This window comes from Oryzias latipes, chromosome 2 (assembly GCF_002234675.1).
Source record: "Oryzias latipes chromosome 2, ASM223467v1".
NCBI classification, from domain to species: Eukaryota; Metazoa; Chordata; class Actinopteri; order Beloniformes; family Adrianichthyidae; genus Oryzias; species Oryzias latipes.
The window spans coordinates 16,718,420-16,735,826 of NC_019860.2; the positions used below are offsets into that span (position 1 = coordinate 16,718,420).

General features: G+C 42.0%; 1 protein-coding gene across 2 annotated transcripts in view; it reads right to left on the minus strand.

Annotated features, from left to right (window-relative positions):
• The window catches only part of vangl1 (VANGL planar cell polarity protein 1), a 52,941-nt gene that overhangs the window by 1,763 nt on the left and 33,771 nt on the right, over positions 1-17,407 (minus strand). The window contains exons 5-7 of one of the 2 annotated variants that reach the window (XM_011484379.3): positions 13,931-14,362; positions 13,425-13,600; positions 4,389-4,549 (exon numbers count right to left, since the gene is read on the minus strand). In XM_011484379.3, the coding sequence (XP_011482681.1) occupies positions 4,389-4,549; positions 13,425-13,600; positions 13,931-14,362 (769 nt within the window). The remainder of the gene's footprint in view (positions 1-4,388; positions 4,550-13,424; positions 13,601-13,930; positions 14,363-17,407) is intronic. The other variant, XM_020710355.2, reaches the window with a different exon arrangement.

Below are 17,407 nucleotides of genomic sequence, written 5' to 3' on the forward strand. Positions count from 1 at the left end.
AGCACCATGAAGGACCGGCTGCTGCGACAGTGTCAGCGGGTAAGATGGTGAGGGGGGAAACAAGCCCTTTGATGATGACATAAAGTGCAACGTGAGCGAACAAGCTGCCACCAAACCCCCGCCCCCGTCCTTTCATCACCTGCAGCGTTAAAACCCCAGGAGCTGACAGGAAAGGCTGTGAAATTTCAGCACAATCCTCCCCACACGCTGTCACCCATACTCTAAGACTTCCACCTATAACCTGTGGAAAGGCAATTCAGCAACCGCTCTAACCTCAAAATAAAGTGCAAATAGAAACACATTTAAATTGTGGGAAATTTTATATCAATCTTTACAACACAATGAGGGGGCGGGGCCAGCCCTTTCCTCAAAAACATTGACTGTAGAAGAGATCTGGACTGAGTGAGTGTGACGTCACCCATCTGGCTCCAATCAAATGACGTCAATTCAGTTGCCATTTTATGGTCAAACGGACGCCGCCATGTCGAAGCCATAAATCGCCAGTAACCAGTAGTCATCCCAAGTCGGTCTGAGTTTCTATGGTAACCGGCTCTTTCTAAACAGTTTGTTGGAAGCCCACGCCTCTACCACTTAAAAGTCGGCTCCGTTGACCAGATGGATTTATCGAGGCATCCGATTGGTCAGTTTATAACTTGAATCACTTGAAATAAAGAAGAAAAAATTAGGATTATCAAGAACGTGTAAAAAAAAAAGGCATCAGAGCAAGAATGATTATTCTGACAAATAGAATGAATGCGTAATAGTCTATGGGATTTTAGCTCCTTTAACCAACTGGTACTTCCTGTGTGGAACGCCAGGGGGGAGGGGAGGGGTCACTCAGTTCAGTTCTCATATACAGTCAATGGTCTGGACTGGTGTGTTTTTCCATCATTAGTTGATTATTGTACGACGGAGGGACCAAACACAGCATCTTATTTTGAAGGATGAGTCTTACTTTGTAGGAGCAGCATCTTATTGACGTTTCTGACAAAGCAGACCTCAAACTCTTAATGGCAATGAGACCATTATTATCTTATTGGCCTAAATTGGTTTGTAGAAGATAGGAAAATATGAAAAAAACTTTGCAAGTCAACAAATCTGTTTCCACAGGAAGTACACTAAAATGTACTTCCTTTCCTCATTCTAGGCACAACTGCTTTACATAAACTGATTTCTCTTTGATAAATCCAGCGCACCTGAGGATAGAAAGAACCCAAGCAAAGCACAGAGTGGCAGAATAGCTTGCCAGGTGTCATAAAATCCCTTGAATGCATTTGGATACAGTGGAATTGCAGCGCTCTAGGCTTTTTCACGCATCCAATCGAGCTGAGATGACAGTTCCTCACAGACAGGGACGTTGCTGGAGACCAGAGGCACCAGAGGCCGAGGGTCCCCGCGCAGCTGCTGCCGGACCAAAATGAAGGATGGAGGACCCGAGAGGAAAACGACAAAACTGCCTATTGATTTATCAGCCATCTCCGTTGCCCCCCCCCCCCACCTTTGATGTTTGACAGGAGGGGGAAGAAAAGAAGAGGAGTGTGGCGAGTTAGCACGCCGAGGTGGAACTGGAGGACACTTCAGGGACTGTGGTAATTTAATAGAGGGTTTGAGTTACATTCTTCCAACTGTCGTGAGGATGACTTTTCATCAAACCTGAGGCATGCAAAGAGGGAAGAGGAGTGAGGAAGAGAGGGGTGGGGGTTATTAATGTGAAGTGCGCGAGGGCGGTTTGGTGAGCAGCAGTTCTACTTACTGTCCAACAGGTAAACTTTCAGCTTAGCTTTAAACATCTCTTAAAGGTTGAGTGAGGAGACACAGAAGAGGAGCATAGTCAGGGTAAAATGCACTGCAGGGCCGACAGAAACGGATACGGTTTCTGATCCCCGACGATTTTTGCAACTTAAATTTACCCCCCTTCCAGGCAACCTGTAGAGACCTGAACGCAGCTCGAAGCTTCATGTAGAAGAGATGCTGATGGCGCGGCATCAGTTTGGAAAAGAAAAATGCGCAATGGATTCTGAGACAGAGGATTAGTTTTCCAGAGTAAAATAAACAAAATGTCTTTTTTTAAATTTTGTTATAAATATACATTTTTCCAAACTAGCATTTTTAATCAAAACAGAGATGAAACTTGCATCAATACAATCATCAATATGGACATAAAGCAACCTAAAAAGTCCCTTTAGAGCAAATTGAAACGTCTGATTTACTGTAAAATGTATTAAATCCATACTTTTCCAGTTGCTTTATAATAGATAATAAAACCATGTTCTATTTAATCTCACAGTAATCTTTACCTCTTTGGTGTTCTTGTTCATGTAAATCCAGACTAAACAAGTATAAATTTAGCTGCATGTTTAATAAACGATAAACAAAATTTCTAGAGAAATGCCTAATCAACAGAAAGGATTGACGAGTGTCGTCAGGATAAGTGCAGTACCCACGGCTAGTCATTGGGGGGCAATGTTGCTCAAAGTTAACTACACAGGCGGCTTAAAAAACACTAAAGGCCTGTTCACACCGGGACGAATTTCGCCGGCGATTTTCGCCGACGTTTAACGCCTCGTGACTAAACAAAGGGCACCAACGAGAGTGTGCACACCGACGGGAAAAAACGCCAGGCGTTAAAGCGTCAAAAAAAAAAAAACGCCTCGGGTTCGTTTTTTTTTTTTCGACGCGTCGCGTCGAAATCTACTCGACCAATGAGAATGGCGCTTTTGCTCACGTGTCTGGAGCTTCTGAAGTTACAGTAAAACACAACTTGGGGGCGCTCAAACACAAAACTGCCTTGCTGAGCACACATACCAGCGAAGAAGATAGACGCCAAGTAGCGTCTACACACAGCCGCGAAGCAATAATGACGGACATTCTAAAATATCCCCGAACCAAGCACCAGTTGGAGCTACTGGTGCTTGAAATATTCATGTTTTCTTTGTTTGATTCTGACAAGCGTGTAAATACTTGATCTCTTCTTCTGAGTGAAAAGCGACTTTCAGAAGCGTAAAGTTGCGCAGCGCCACCTTGTGTACAGGAGTATTTCTGTTTTACATTAAGCGCCATCTAATGTCAGGGAATGAAATTGCATGTTCACTCCACTCATCGTCAGCGAAAATCGCCTGGGTGTGAACACAAAAAACGTGGCGAAAAACGCTGGCGAATAACGCCTGGCGAATATTCGTCCCGGTGTGTACGGGCCTTAACGCTAACAGCATTTTGGTTCAACTACTCTCCTTATAACTCAATAAATTGTAGTACCTCTAATGACCACTAGAGGCAACCTTTTTTTTTTTTGACAAAACAGAACAATTGGAAGGCAAATTTACATTGTTCCCTTGTTTAATGCAGGAGCTACCATCTAAAAGTAACCTGCGATTTTTGACAGTCTTCAAGTTGTAATCTTAAATTGCTCACAACAATTAGGATGTAAAAACGCCTCACTATACACTGTTCAGCAAACAAACACGGTCACACTTTTCTCAAATGCTCAAAGTTCAAGATACGTCTAGTATTATAGATCAACAACAAATGATCACCATCGAAGATTTACGCATTCTGTACAGGAGAAATGTCACAGGAAAAAAGCCCGCTAACTTCAGCTGCACAGCAAGACCGTGAAAGGACGACTGCGCTACAGCGAGGGACGCCCCGGGGCGTGGCAGGGGCGTCCAGTTTCAATGTTGAGTCAAGGTACAGACGCAATCAGAGGGAGTGGTTTGAGCGTCAAGGGGGGCATTCTAGCGACAGTGCGTTTTAGGCGGTATGGCAAAAATTCTGACGTGCAGCCATTGTTCAAATATCTGAAATTTGGCAAAGAATTCACTTTTCGTCAACCAATCAGGAACTGAGCTTTGGCCCATGACACATTGATGATGTAATCAGCAGGTGATCCTCCAATATGTAGGAGAATATGATCATAGTGTACGATAATGAATGAATGTGATCTCTTAATATCATTCATGTCTGGTGACCCGTCCTGGGTGTACCCCCACCTTCGCCCAACATTGACCCCGTGACCCCAGAGATACAGCATGTGAAGAAAATGGATGGACGCTTGTGGAGGCTGTCTATTTTTTCTTTTTTTCTTTTTTAGTTCACTTAAATAAGAGCTCAGACTTCTTTAACATTAAAGTGAAGTATTTTTGATTATTTTAGAATCAAACCAAGATTATATTAATTTTCTTGGATGGTAAACCTTATAAAACAAAGAAATATCAATAAAAACAAATAAAAAATGATTTTTTTATTACGGTAAATACGGAGAAATAAAGCCGTACCCGCACTTCTGTTATGAAGCCTCATTTGTCCGTGAAGCACTGAAGGCACCGCTCTAAGACCCAGAAGAGCACAACACAATAGACGGCAAAAGAACACAAAGCATTCCCACTCACCCTCAGCAGAGGCTGCTGGGAACTCACCATCCACGTTGTAGACCTTGAGGCCGGCCAGGTGCTTGGCGGCCCGGGATTTGGAGGCAGAGAGCAGCGCCGGGTTGTGGACCGGGAAATCGCTGTAGTAGTGCTCGATGATGGCCAGAGCAGCCTGCTGAATACTGGAGAGGAAGAAAAGCTTTATTCCAAAGGGGAATCAAGACGGCTTTAGGCCAAAGCTTGAGCTGGAAAATCAGAGAAATTAGCCACAAGACTGCACCCCCCACCCTCCCCTCTCCCGTGTTTGGGGGGAAATCCCTGTAGAACGTCTAGAAGCCTACAGAAAGAGATGTTTTTGGCTTTCTTTCAAAAGATTTCACACACAAAACAAATAAATAAATCCTAGCAATTCTTGAGGGTAGTATTAGCATGAACTTGGTGTTTGTGCTCGACAACAAAACATCTTGAAGTAAAACTGTAATTAGTAAAATACTTCTAGTAATTAGTTACTGGTTAAAAATTGTACTTTAATTACTCTACTCAAAAGTAATTCACTACTCATTACTTCGCTTTTTTTCCTCTCATATACAGATTCTCAAGAGAAAAAAACAGCCCAAACAAGATCCTCTTGTCTTTCATTTAACTTTATTTTGAAAGCCCCTTTCATTTAACTTTATTTTGAAATGAACCTGGTTGAAGACATGACCAGGCTTCATTTGAATTCAGACAACTGTGTAAAAAAAACTGTTGCGCTAATATTCATATCAAATCTGAGATGAAGAAACTCTTTTGAAAACACAGGGAACTCTTTAATGCCTTCATGTTGAGTTTTTGAAGACGTAGGTACTCCATTACAATGAGCTGCACGTTTCTCTCTCGACCTCTGCCCTTTGTGCAAAGCTCTGCGCTTCTGCGAGTCGACCAAAACTGCTCAGGAATCTAATTTGAAGCTCAACTTTGTCCTCCTTCGTCCCAAAAAATGCCACAAGAACAACATTTTTATCAGAGTGGGTTTTTTAAAGGTTGTTGCCTTCCTTTTTCTATTTCTGTTTGCCTCTCAGGTGTGCTGATAAACTTTAAAAAAAAAGGGATTTGGTTCCATAAAGCACAATAATATCTCTAATATCTGATTTGCGGATTTACCTAAATATGTATTTATCTTTTCATAATTTTGCTGTAAAGCAGTGCTTTCATGCCAAACTTAGAGTCATTATTCATAAGTCGATGATTCGGTTAGTAGTTCATATAAACTGAATTAATTTTTTTTAAATAAATGTATTGGGTAATTGGAAAATCCATGCAAATCAAGCAAAAATGATATAAAATTATATATAAAAAAAGTTTTTTTTGTACCTTGAATTTTATGAATGTTTTATTTTGAAACCAAAGAATCGTTTTTTTTTTCTTAAACCCGGCCTTGCATCTTGCGGGAGGTGATCTTTAATGGACAAACGGAGGTTGGTGCGTGTCGGCTCTTGTCCTCCACGTCCCAGCAGTATTACACCAACCGCGCAGTGAGGAGTTTTCACGTCACGCGTCATAAATCACCAGCTCTTTTATGACATGCCGCCTCTGTGTTCCTGAAATCGAGATCAGCCGAGGCGACCGCGCCTCAGTTCAGCGCCCAGCGGTCCTGCATGCCACCATGAGAACGCTGTTCTGTAGCGTTTAGCTGATGCTAACCTGTTCTAAAGGTTGGGCGGCGTTGTCATCGACTCGTTTCTTTACTGCAACATTTAGTGGGCGTGCTCCAACAAATCTTGTCATTCGTGCCCATTTAAAAAAGGAAAAAAGAAAATGGTGACATCACATCCTGTCAAGAGGACAATGCCCAGTTGGGAGAAACTTTAAATGGAAATCTTTGTATTATTCAGCTGATAGGTGAGGACTCATGGGCTCACAGTGACTGAATGTGAGGAGTTCATGTCACCCATTTAATGACATGTTTCAGAACATATTTTTGAAGGTCTGAAGTGAAAACATTTGGCTTTTTTTAATTAAAACTAGAAATGCCATAATTCTCAGTTTAATACTGAACCGTATGTTAAACCACTGAACCGAATCGTTTCTTCCTTACTGCACAGATTTGCATATGTTTAGAAGCTTAGCATAGACCAACTGAAAGCTTTGTTTTGTTACTTGCGTATCAGCAAAGAATTTTTCAGAAGTTTTAGTTTGATATTGCACAAATTATCCCAAACCAAAGCAAAACCTTGAGTAAAAAAATCAAGGTTTGATCCGTTTCTGGGAAAATCGTTGCATCTTTAACACAAACAATAACAATCCTTTGTCCAAAACAGTATGCTCATTTAAATATGGATGAAAAGAGTTTGGTGCTCCATATCCAAGGTATACTGACCCAACCTTATGGCAGATGAGGTTAATGCCATTTCTGTCAGATGTGGCACTACTGGATCTACGTTAATTAGACGTAACATTCAACCGCAAACTGCATTTACAACTGAATAATCTAGGTTTCACATTGGTTTAAACCCACATGGTCTGTGGTATAAGCCTACAATATTTTCATTTTTTTTTTGTAATATTGATTTTATTAAATTTTTATCAAACATAATCACAAGCTTTACACCCAATGTGTAGATGTGAAATAAAATAGAATAAATAAAATAGAACAGAGAAAAAACAACTCAACAATAACAAGAAGAACAAAAAACAGATCAACCTCTACTAATCAGGAAATTAAAGGAAAGCCATCTTTTGACACATTTTTCAAATACAACTGCATTTTTTTATTTAATTTTATTTTATTTTAAATAGTGAAGGTTTACAGAGTATTCTTAGTTAGTCTTGGTCATCCACAGATCCATTCTCCAAATTAAGTCTCCTCACAAAACCTTTTAGAGGACCCCACATGTCTTCGAACCGTTCCAACTTTCCTTTCCTAATACATGTCATCCTTTCTAATGGAAAAACTACGAGCATCTGTTTCCCCCAGTGGGTCAACTTGGGCCTACAGGTTCTTCTCCAAAACAATGCAATGGTTCTTTTTGCTTGTAAAAAACACATGTCAATCATAATTTGTTCGCTTTTAGTAAACTTGGGATTTGAAGGATATATACCTAGAATAAACATAACAGGATTTGTTGGAACAGTTTTTGAAACAATCATCTCCACTGCTTTTCAAACCTCCTCCCAAAACATTATTTTCATTTTAAGGAAAAATGGGTCTTATGGGTTAAAAAACAAACCTAATTTATGCAGGAACTATTTCATTATTTATAAAGATGCTAACAGGATTTAATAATGAACGTAGCATGAATAGATTCAAGAGTTCAATCGAATCCGAACCCATACCACGCCTGACCTCATGTTAGCAGAAAGGCTTTAAAGCTGCAGTGGTTCAGCAGCTGTACTTACTGCTGTGTCTGCACAGGCCGCATTTCTTTGACAGGAGGACAGCTGTTAGCTAACTCGTCTCACGGGTTAACTGCATCTCACTGGCCTCTTTTCAGACTGTGCGCATTTGTTGCCAGTGACAACACAAAAGATGCCTTAGCGCTCGCTGTGTCATCCTTTCGTCCGCGTGGAACGCCAACTCCATGACATGGGTCCAGCACACAGCGGCCTGCAGCGCGCGCTTCCCATTTACTCCCAAAGAGGATAAACAGAAGAAGCTCTGACCCGCTGATGGAGGCTCGTTTCTGACCTCTCTGCCTCTGAACAAAGCTCACATTAAAAAAAACGGCTCATTTGCCGCCACACAAACCCACACGGGCATCCAGCCAGCATTAAGACCTCGTTTTGTTTTACCGCGCTACCATCTGGTGACGGTCACATGGCCGTAAGCTGACAGTAATGCCATCGGAGGCCGTCACCACACAGATGTTTCAAACTCTTCTAAAAGACTAGAAATACATTACAGTCTGTGTGCTCATGCAGAATCAGTGGGAAGTTTAAAACATTTCATTTGTTTGGACTTTAAACAGAGTTCAGTTTGGACATACAGTTGCATATCTTAACACAATTAACTAAAAGGAAATGACAAATCACCAGTTTTAGGAATTCACTTAGATTTTGGCTGAAAGTGACAATAGACTGTAAATTTCTTTCCTCATTTAGACTGTTGCACTCTAGCTAAAGGCAACAGATGTTCACTATCAGCTTTAACAAAAGTATAATTGTACATATAAAGGGGGAAAAAAACGACGTTTCATTTGGGCATTGTTTTCAAAAAAAATATAAAACGTGTGATGTCACAAAATCCTGGCCTGTGATCAATCAAGCTTCCACAGGGGGGGGGGGGGCAGTAATACAAGTGAGAATGTATCATGCAGAGGGAGTAACATTTTCAGATTGATCGGGATGTCGTTTATTTTAGTTTTAGTTTTGAGCAGTTAAGTTTGGTTATTTTTTTTTAGTTGCTTTTGAATGACAGTAGTTTGTTTTTGTGGCTAATGATGCTTTTAAAAGTCAGCAGTGGATGCAGTTGATTGTACCTGGAAATAAATGGATAAATATGGACTACAACAAATCTGCATCTTAATACATTAAGTGCTTCAAGTTGCCAGGAGTCTGCTGAAAAAGAAAAAATGACAACCAATTCTGTTACACCTAAACCATGGAGAACCCAAAATCAAATGCGCCTGTCTATAATTTTTTTTTGGTTTTGTATATAATATATTTTGTTCTATAAATATTTGTTTTCTCTTTTATTTAATTATTTTCTGGCCTCTAATTTTTATTTTACCTTTTAATAATTTTTTGTATCTACTTTTTTGCCTGCTGCTAATAACTGCAACCCAAAAACACCCCCAAAAAAGGTCAAATTCACTTGAAAAGCTTTGTTCTTGGGTTCTCCATGGTTAAGCTTGGTGTAATGTAACAGCAATTGCATCATTTATTTATGTCCAGTGTGGAGAGTAATGTAAAGATGTATTTTCATTCTGCTCTTTTAGAGCAAAAATATGAATAAATAACTTCATTGTGATGCAACAGCTGCTTTTTATGCAAATATGCTTGCAGAGTTCACATGGGGTGATAGATGCACCTAACATTGCAGAGCGATTCCTGGCTCATGCTGGTATAAAGATAGGCATCTTCAAGATTAGATGATATATTTGAGTGAAATAGTGAAATCAAGAATAACAAAACGTTCAACATCAAAGAACTACAACTTGTCTATATTTTCCGCAGTATGGAGCGCACCATCAATGAATGGTCTATTTTCAAATTTTAATGATTTTATTGATGTATACACTGTTTTACGACGAAATCTAAAAACAGTCATCTCCTACAGAAACAGTTAACGAAATCTAAGTTATGTTCATTTTATGTCATTTTATTTTATGCAATTTCCCGTTACTAATGCATTTTTATTTATTTATTTGATTTGATCTATAGTCTCTTGGTGGCTGGCCATGGTCAGAACGGGACAGAGGATGGAAATTAGCCTAGACTACAATCCTGCATATTTACAGTGTTTCACTGTTTTACAGCACTCCACACTTTTCGTTGTATGCAGTGTCCCTAAAATAAATAAAGACAAATACAAATACAAATTTTAGTCATTTATAAGAAGGATAAATCAATCAGTTATTTAATGTGTTTACACTAATTAGCAAACTTGTTTGTAACACGCTACATGTGCGAGTATTAAGAATACCTGCAAGTCCCAGCCTTGTTTGAACTCGTCAAAAAACAGACTGATACGGCTAAAACAAACGTTACCGTGACTACGCTAACTCCCAACCATGTTTGCAACTTGTAAAAAAAAAACAGACTGCCGTTTTAAAAGAGCAATGTGTACCTCTCAAACATCAGTAAACACACCCACACTCCGGATTGTGGTGCAGAATACACGGCAGATCTGAAGCACAGACCTGATCACTGTTTAACCAAGACAGGAAAATGATTTGATTTCACCAAAACTTTGAAGAGTGACCTAAAGCAGTGAATGCTTAAATAAAAGGGTTGAAACACACGAAGATCCCTGGGGCTTTTAGTTTGGCGTCCCAACAAGCGTTCTGGCCTCCAGGCGAAAGCCTTGTGATCAGACAGTGGACGTGCCAGAAAAAGAAAAATGTGAGCAGCGGAGGAGACTCAAAACAAAAAAGAAAAACCCCGGCGTCTGCTTGCTGTTGTGTAACCTGTCTGTGTGTGTGTGTGTGTGTGTGTGTGTGTGTGGGTCTGAGCAGCTGCCTGGATGCAGTCTGCAGGGAGCATTCATTAGCAACGTGTTTACAGTCACAGAAGGACGGCCGGGCTGCTGCCGGACTCAGCAACGTTGAATATCGCAGCTTGCAAAAGGACAACAGACCCTGAGGCAGCCAGCATCTCAGCAGACCGTTACACCCATGGTTGACATGTTTACACCCAAGCAAATCAATATGCAATAAGTCGATAACAAGTTCTGGCTGTGGGCGCTGCCGCTCGATTTCATTTTTGAATTTAAAAATGGTCCAAGATCAGCAACATCTATGAAATTAAGACTACATTAAACTGCTTTGGGGGCGCTCCTTCACACCGTCTTCATCCTAGAGGCAATGTATGATTTATTTGATTTATCTGTCATACAGCAGATCCATGCAGGACTTGCCTGGTTCGGGAGTTTAGAGAAAGAAACAGGATTTGCTGCAGTGTTGCACCTCAACAAAAAAAAAATCTTTTTGACATCATTCAGATGCTCCTCAGTCATAAAAAGCTGGTGGCTCAGGTCGGAGCTGTTCTTTTACGAGCATTAGCATTCAACACTAACCTCACATTAACTATTAAATCCTCCTCCTCCATTCTGGCTGTCGCTGCCTCTGTCTAGGTCCCCTGGGTGTTTCCTCTTTCAGTTTCTCTCCTTCTCCAATTCATCCTTGAACATCCTTGTTTTTCTGCCCTTTTTTTTTAGTGCAGAAATTGAAAAAAATAAAATCTCTTTATTTCTTTGAATATTTTAATCTTTTTTTTCATTAATAGCTTTTTTTTTGTGGTTTTGTCATTCATTTCAGCTATGTTTGCCTACTTGCCGTTGATTGGCTGGATCACATGATCCCAGGTACAGCAGAGGTGGCTGGAAGCATTTAGCAGTGCTGGTTTTTGAGGACCAGGATTGGGCAGATTAGATTTCGCTGGTGGGATGCTTAAAAGATTTAAAGAACCACTTCGATAGTCTTTTGATCTTTATTATATATATACACGTGTTGACTTTGACCATAAGTGGGCATGTCCCGTGGTTAATATGCTCAGTCAATGAAAATGAAATCTATTTTCAAAGCATTCTCAGTGGTCTTTTCATGAGGAATTTGACGTTTTTCAGCCAAAACCTTAAAAACCTGGGGCGCTTTTTAGGATTTGGCAGTAGTTGATTAGAAATTCACCTCTGAGTTGTGGGTGGAGTAAGCCCGCTCCCACTTCTCGTCATCCGTCAACTTTCTCGCTAGCTCCCACACCCCCAACCTAACCCTACTGGTGCGTCAAAAATGGTGGGCAATATTGGAGCTATCCAGCTCTACAGTTTTAAACCTAATAGTTTAAAGCTTTTTATTTGGTATTTTATGGGCGACTTCTTTGGTATGTTGTCGGTTCTCTTTACCTTTATTCATAACTACCCTTACGGGTGGATACCAGCCGTCTGTGGGCAAAGAAATGGGCACACACCCCTTCTAGAACATCCCTCTCTCTTCTTCCTTTCTGTCAGGTCCAACAACAAAATAAAAAATCATAACCCCCTATTGTAACAGTAAAATAAGTCCAACACAAGAGCTGGGCATCCAGGTGGCAAGATATCAGGGTCGTGACCCGATCAGTGAGCCCGTAGAGTGAAAATGTTCATGCACATTTTTTCTATGGGCATGCTGTGAGATCCCTTTTCCAACACACGAGGATGTAGAAGGTGAGACGCAGGATTTTTGAGACATTTGCACATTTTTGCTAGGGGCTCTTTGGAGGAAATTATACATTCAGAGCGTAGTTAGTGTAAGCATCCCATTGGCATCCTACAGGCGTATCATGTGTACACATTCGTGTGTGGTCAGTATGGAGCCCTCCTCGCACCTTACTAATGACAAGTGTTGCGTGTCATATTACCTGTACGCCAAAAACGCATACAAATTACATTAGCCTTATCAACTAGGGCTGCACAATATGAGGAAAACTTGCAATGTGCGATATTAATGATCAATATTACGATGATGATACGACTTGCGATAGATAAACAAATAAGAAAACAGCCAAAAACATCATTCCCATTTCACTCCAACAGTTTGATTTAAACAAGAGTCGACATAACTTAAATTACACTCCAAATGCCCCTCGTCTACATAGGAGGTGAACATTTAACATAAAAGGTTTCTATCTGATTGGTCAACAACATGAAGGGGTCCATCTGATTGGTCAACTGCATAAAGGGATTTATTTGATTACTTAAATGCTTCGAGCTGCCATAAGATTGTTTTAGCACATTAAAGGTAACCATCTATTGCAATTTTCGCCTTTTTGCGATATGCGTATTGCACAGTTGATATCGCCATGACGATAAATTTGCTATTTATTGTGCAGGCCTATTACCAACCGTACGACAGTCGTACATTATGTCCTTTGAGCTGGACGTACGAGCCACAGGGAAACCTACGCTCCTTAATACAACCCTCCACGGGCCCTAAATAACCCGAAAACCAGATGAACCATATTTTATCTATAATAGCTTCCTTTCTTTTACGATGAAGAAACTGTTACTTTCTCTTCACTTCCACATTTCTAAAAACCTACCATGGCACACGTCCCATCTTTTCCTCTCACTTCACTTCACACACTAATCTCTACGAGTTCTCCTTTATCTCCTGATCTTCTTCACCTGCACCTCTCTATGCACAAAAGTCACGTCTGCTGAGGAAGATTAGCATCAGAAAATACTTCCTCACGTCTTTTCTTTTCATGACGGCAAACTTCTAGAGCACTGGAGTGGCATTAGAGGTTCAAAAACTCCTCCTGGAATAACCTGAGGAGCCCGTTTATCCTAGAGAATTTACAACTGACCCCAACCACAAAGCACTCTGGGAAGCACACGCAAGGAGTCAGAACTGAAAGGGTCTCGTCGCCGGGGATTCTCACCTGAGCTGTCCCAGGTTGTAGTGCCTCGTCTCGCCGTCTGTGGAGCGCGTGACGCATACGGAGAAGCATGGCTGAAGCTGGCGGAGCTCCAGCAGCACGATGGCCAGGTAGTGGATGAAGAGCAGGGCGTCCACAAGCGAGACGGCGTACTGAACGATGCCCTGGTAGTCTGCATCCTGCAAATGGGACAATATGACGCATGCAGCAAAGCACAAAATCAACGTTTTCAGAAGAAAAGAAAATAGACCCTGAAATGCTGGATACCCTAGGAACATAAATATTTAGAAACGTTTCAGAGAAAAAGCCTTTGGACCTCGTGTTTGTGTTTTCTTCAAGCATGCTGAAGCCACCAGAGTTTAAATTAGGTGTTTGGGTTGTGTTTTGTGATTTAGCGAGGCTCCCGAAGGCAGGAGAAATAAATCTGTGTGCATATAATGAGTGCTATCCCGCCTAATTAGCTTTTTTTGGGTTATTCAGTCAAGATTGTGGTTATTGTCTCCACACACCTGCGCTTCAAGTATCCGGACTGCGTAGAAGAGCCAATAGGAGATGACAAAGAGCAGCACCAGAACAGAGAGGAGGGCCCGAAACGCAAAGACCCGTGGGAGGCTTGCTCGCGGCGGCCTGAAGAAGAGTCCCCAGACGGCCAGCAGGAGGATGAGGAGCTTGAAGGCTATGGAGATGTAGAGGCCCTCGCAGGCCGTCCCGCAATTCTGCAGCTTGTCTGGCCAGAGGAGGTGGGGCAGCACCAGGAAGGCCAGCGGTGTGAGGAGCACCAGGACGCCCAGGATCACGGCCAAAATCCGGGTGAGGTAGCGACGACAGTTGAGCCCCACGCTGTCTTCCAGGTCCTTGGTGATGCGGACGATGTCCTCCTGGGACAGGCTGTGCTCGGACGTACCTGTGATGGCCGTGGTGGTCTCACCCCAGTTATCATCCTGGAAATACAAGGAGGACATATGATGCAAAAATAAAGGACCTTTTAATTCTGATAAGTTATCAATGTGTCTTTTCTTGAAGTAAAGTGAATTTTGTTTACAAAAACGGAAAGCGTGATAGGCATGCATTTAACTTAAGCAACTTGCTTGCAACCTTTGTGTAGAATAACTGGCTTTGACATCGAGAAACGCACAACAATATTATATACTTTCTGGAGCTCCAGTGTGCGATTTCTTTTAACCAATCACTACTGAAGCCGCAGACCAAAGAGATCCAGTTACCATGAATAACAATAAGTTGGAAGTCCCAGCTTTGAGTACCACATTCAGGCAAGGTTAACCACCACAGTAGGTAAGATGAACCACACAGGATGGAGCAAACAGGCCTTTTTAACCTTGTAACACAGGAGATGTCGCTGGAGACACCTAAATACCAAACAGTAACCCGCTTAACGCGATCAATGGGAGTCAGCTGATTCCTACGTGGAGAATAGTGGCTGTTCATATTGGCTTTGCACCAATAATGGCATCCGGCTGCTTTTCTTGGCGACCACCGACTGACGTTGATTGCCTAAACACTTCACTACTGTAAAGGGTTGCTTATCAGTGTAAAGCTGCTTTTGTCCCCTTCAAAACCCTCTGGAATTACCTTAGTTGGGTTGACCCATCCTGAACACTTAAAGAATTATGGTTGTCAAGACAAGAAAGGTGATCAACTCTCCATCACATGTTCATTAAAGTTCATCGCTTGTCCATTTTTAAGAGTTGTAGGGGTGTTGAAAATAGGTCAACAACTCAAAAGTATATTTTCATGGTTTGCATATTTTTGGTTAAGTGAAGAAAATATCTGAAAACTGACTGGCTTTTGGGTGTCAGCCGCCATCTTGGATTGCTGTTTTGCCTTCATGATCATCGCACACGTCACATGACTCAAGGCCCGTACACACCGGGACGAATATTCGCCAGGCGTTATTCGCCAGCGTTTTTTCGCCACGTTTTTTTGTGTTCACACCCAGGCAATTTTCGCTGTCGATGAGCCGAGTGAACATGCAATTTCATTCCCTGACATTAGATGGCGCTTAATGTAAACAGAAATACTCCTGTACACAAGGTGGCGCTGCGCAACTTTACGCTTCTTAAAGTCGCTTTTCACTCAGAAGAAGAGAGCAAGTATTTACGCGCTTGTCCGAATAATACAAAGAAAACATGAATATTTCAAGCACCAGTAGCTCCAACTGGTGCTTGGTTCGGGGATATTTTAGAATGTCCGTCATTATTTCTTCGCGGCTGTGTAGACGCTACTTGGCGTCTATCTTCTTCGCTGGTATGCGTGTTCAGCAAGGCAGTTTTGTGTTTGAGCGCCCCCAAGTTGTGTTTTACTGTAACTTCAGAAGCTCCAGACACGTGTGCAAAAGCGCCATTCTCATTGGTCGAATAGATTTCGACGCGAGGCGTCAAAAAAAAAAAACGAACCCGAGGCGTTTTTTTTGACGCTTTGACGCGTGGCGTTTTTTCGCGTCGGTGTGCACACTCTCATTGGTGCCCTTTGTTTAGTCACGAGGCGTTAAACGTGGGCGAAAATCGCCGGCGAAATTCGTACCGGTGTGAACGGGCCTTAAGAACTATCAAATGACATAGGGTAGTGCAGAAACCACAATAAGTTGCAACAATGGGTTCCTCCTTTAACAATGCTTCAGCAGCCAGAATATTAAAGACGCACAAAAAGCAAATCGCAGAGTTTACTTTCCCCCCACGGAAAATGGCGAGGAGAGGAAAAGGTCAGAGAGAGCGTTCCTGCATCCGTCGATAATGAATGTCAGCAGTGACGGAGCGGCACCGTTACAAAAACACAGATAAAGACTCTTTACATGACAGTCATAACAAGCTTGTAATGTGATAACAAAGCCGGCCATAAAAGGCCACATGACCAACAGTCATCAGCTGCAAGAAAATGCAATCAAAGATCTTTTCTTCTATCAGCCAAGAGCTATCCAGCTGAAATGAAGCCGTATTTAGGAATCACATCAGTGAGAAGAACCGCACACTGGCAGCAGGGGTTTATCAAGAGGATGCATTATGAACAGTACAGACAGGGGGTTTGGGAGGCGGAGGCGGAGGAGGAGGAGGAGGATGCACTGGAACAGAAAATCTCTCGGTAGCCTCCAGGTTTAAACCACAGAGCTGAAGCAGAACAATGGGAGGACACATGGAGCACAATCAAGTTAGGTTTTACCCCCCCAAAAAAGGTACAATTGTATCCAGAAGAGTGTTTATTAGTTCGAAATTCAAACGCAGACTTCTTTGTTTCTGAATTATTCGTTGTCTGAAAGTATTAAAATACATGACTACCATTACCCTCAAAGGTGAGGATGCCTTAGCAGTTAAGCGGCGGGCGCGGCAACAACCGCGTCCCTTTGATGAGGACCAGCCCTGAAAGCCGTCTCGAGTTCTCCTGGCCTTTGACACGAGGCTGTAAATAGTTGTGACGCTGTCGCGTCCAAACATCTCCACTGACCTGGCTCGCATTTCCCAAACTACACTGAGGAATGCGTGGCTGGGGTTCAAAGTGTCAGCGGGTGAACGAGTTACCGCATTCCTTCGGGCGACTAGAAACTCGCCGAGCTGACGGCGGTGAAGTCCCACCGTTTTTTTTAATTGATGGGTGCAAAGGAGAAAAAAAAAAGACTGAAATGAATTTTGTTTGTTTAATCTGACTGGGACTAAAGTGGTCTGTTTTTATTAAGCAGATTAAAGGAGATTAATTAGCTGCTTGTGCACATGCATTTAGAAGTAGTCTGAGTGGAGTGGGAGCCTCTCTGCTGTTAATGAGCAGGACTGGAGAGCCCTCAGCCTCTTCACAGATGCAACAGGCTTTTTTTTATCTTATTTGCATGAGCCGTATATTCCCTACAGAACACTAAAATCAGTGCAACCTGATTTTCTTTTTGCATTAGCAAAGCTAAGTGATTTGTAAAAAAGGTGGAGCCACATGCCGTTTGGTCAACAGAGAGGAACGGGCGGGAAGCTAGAAAAGCAACTAAATAA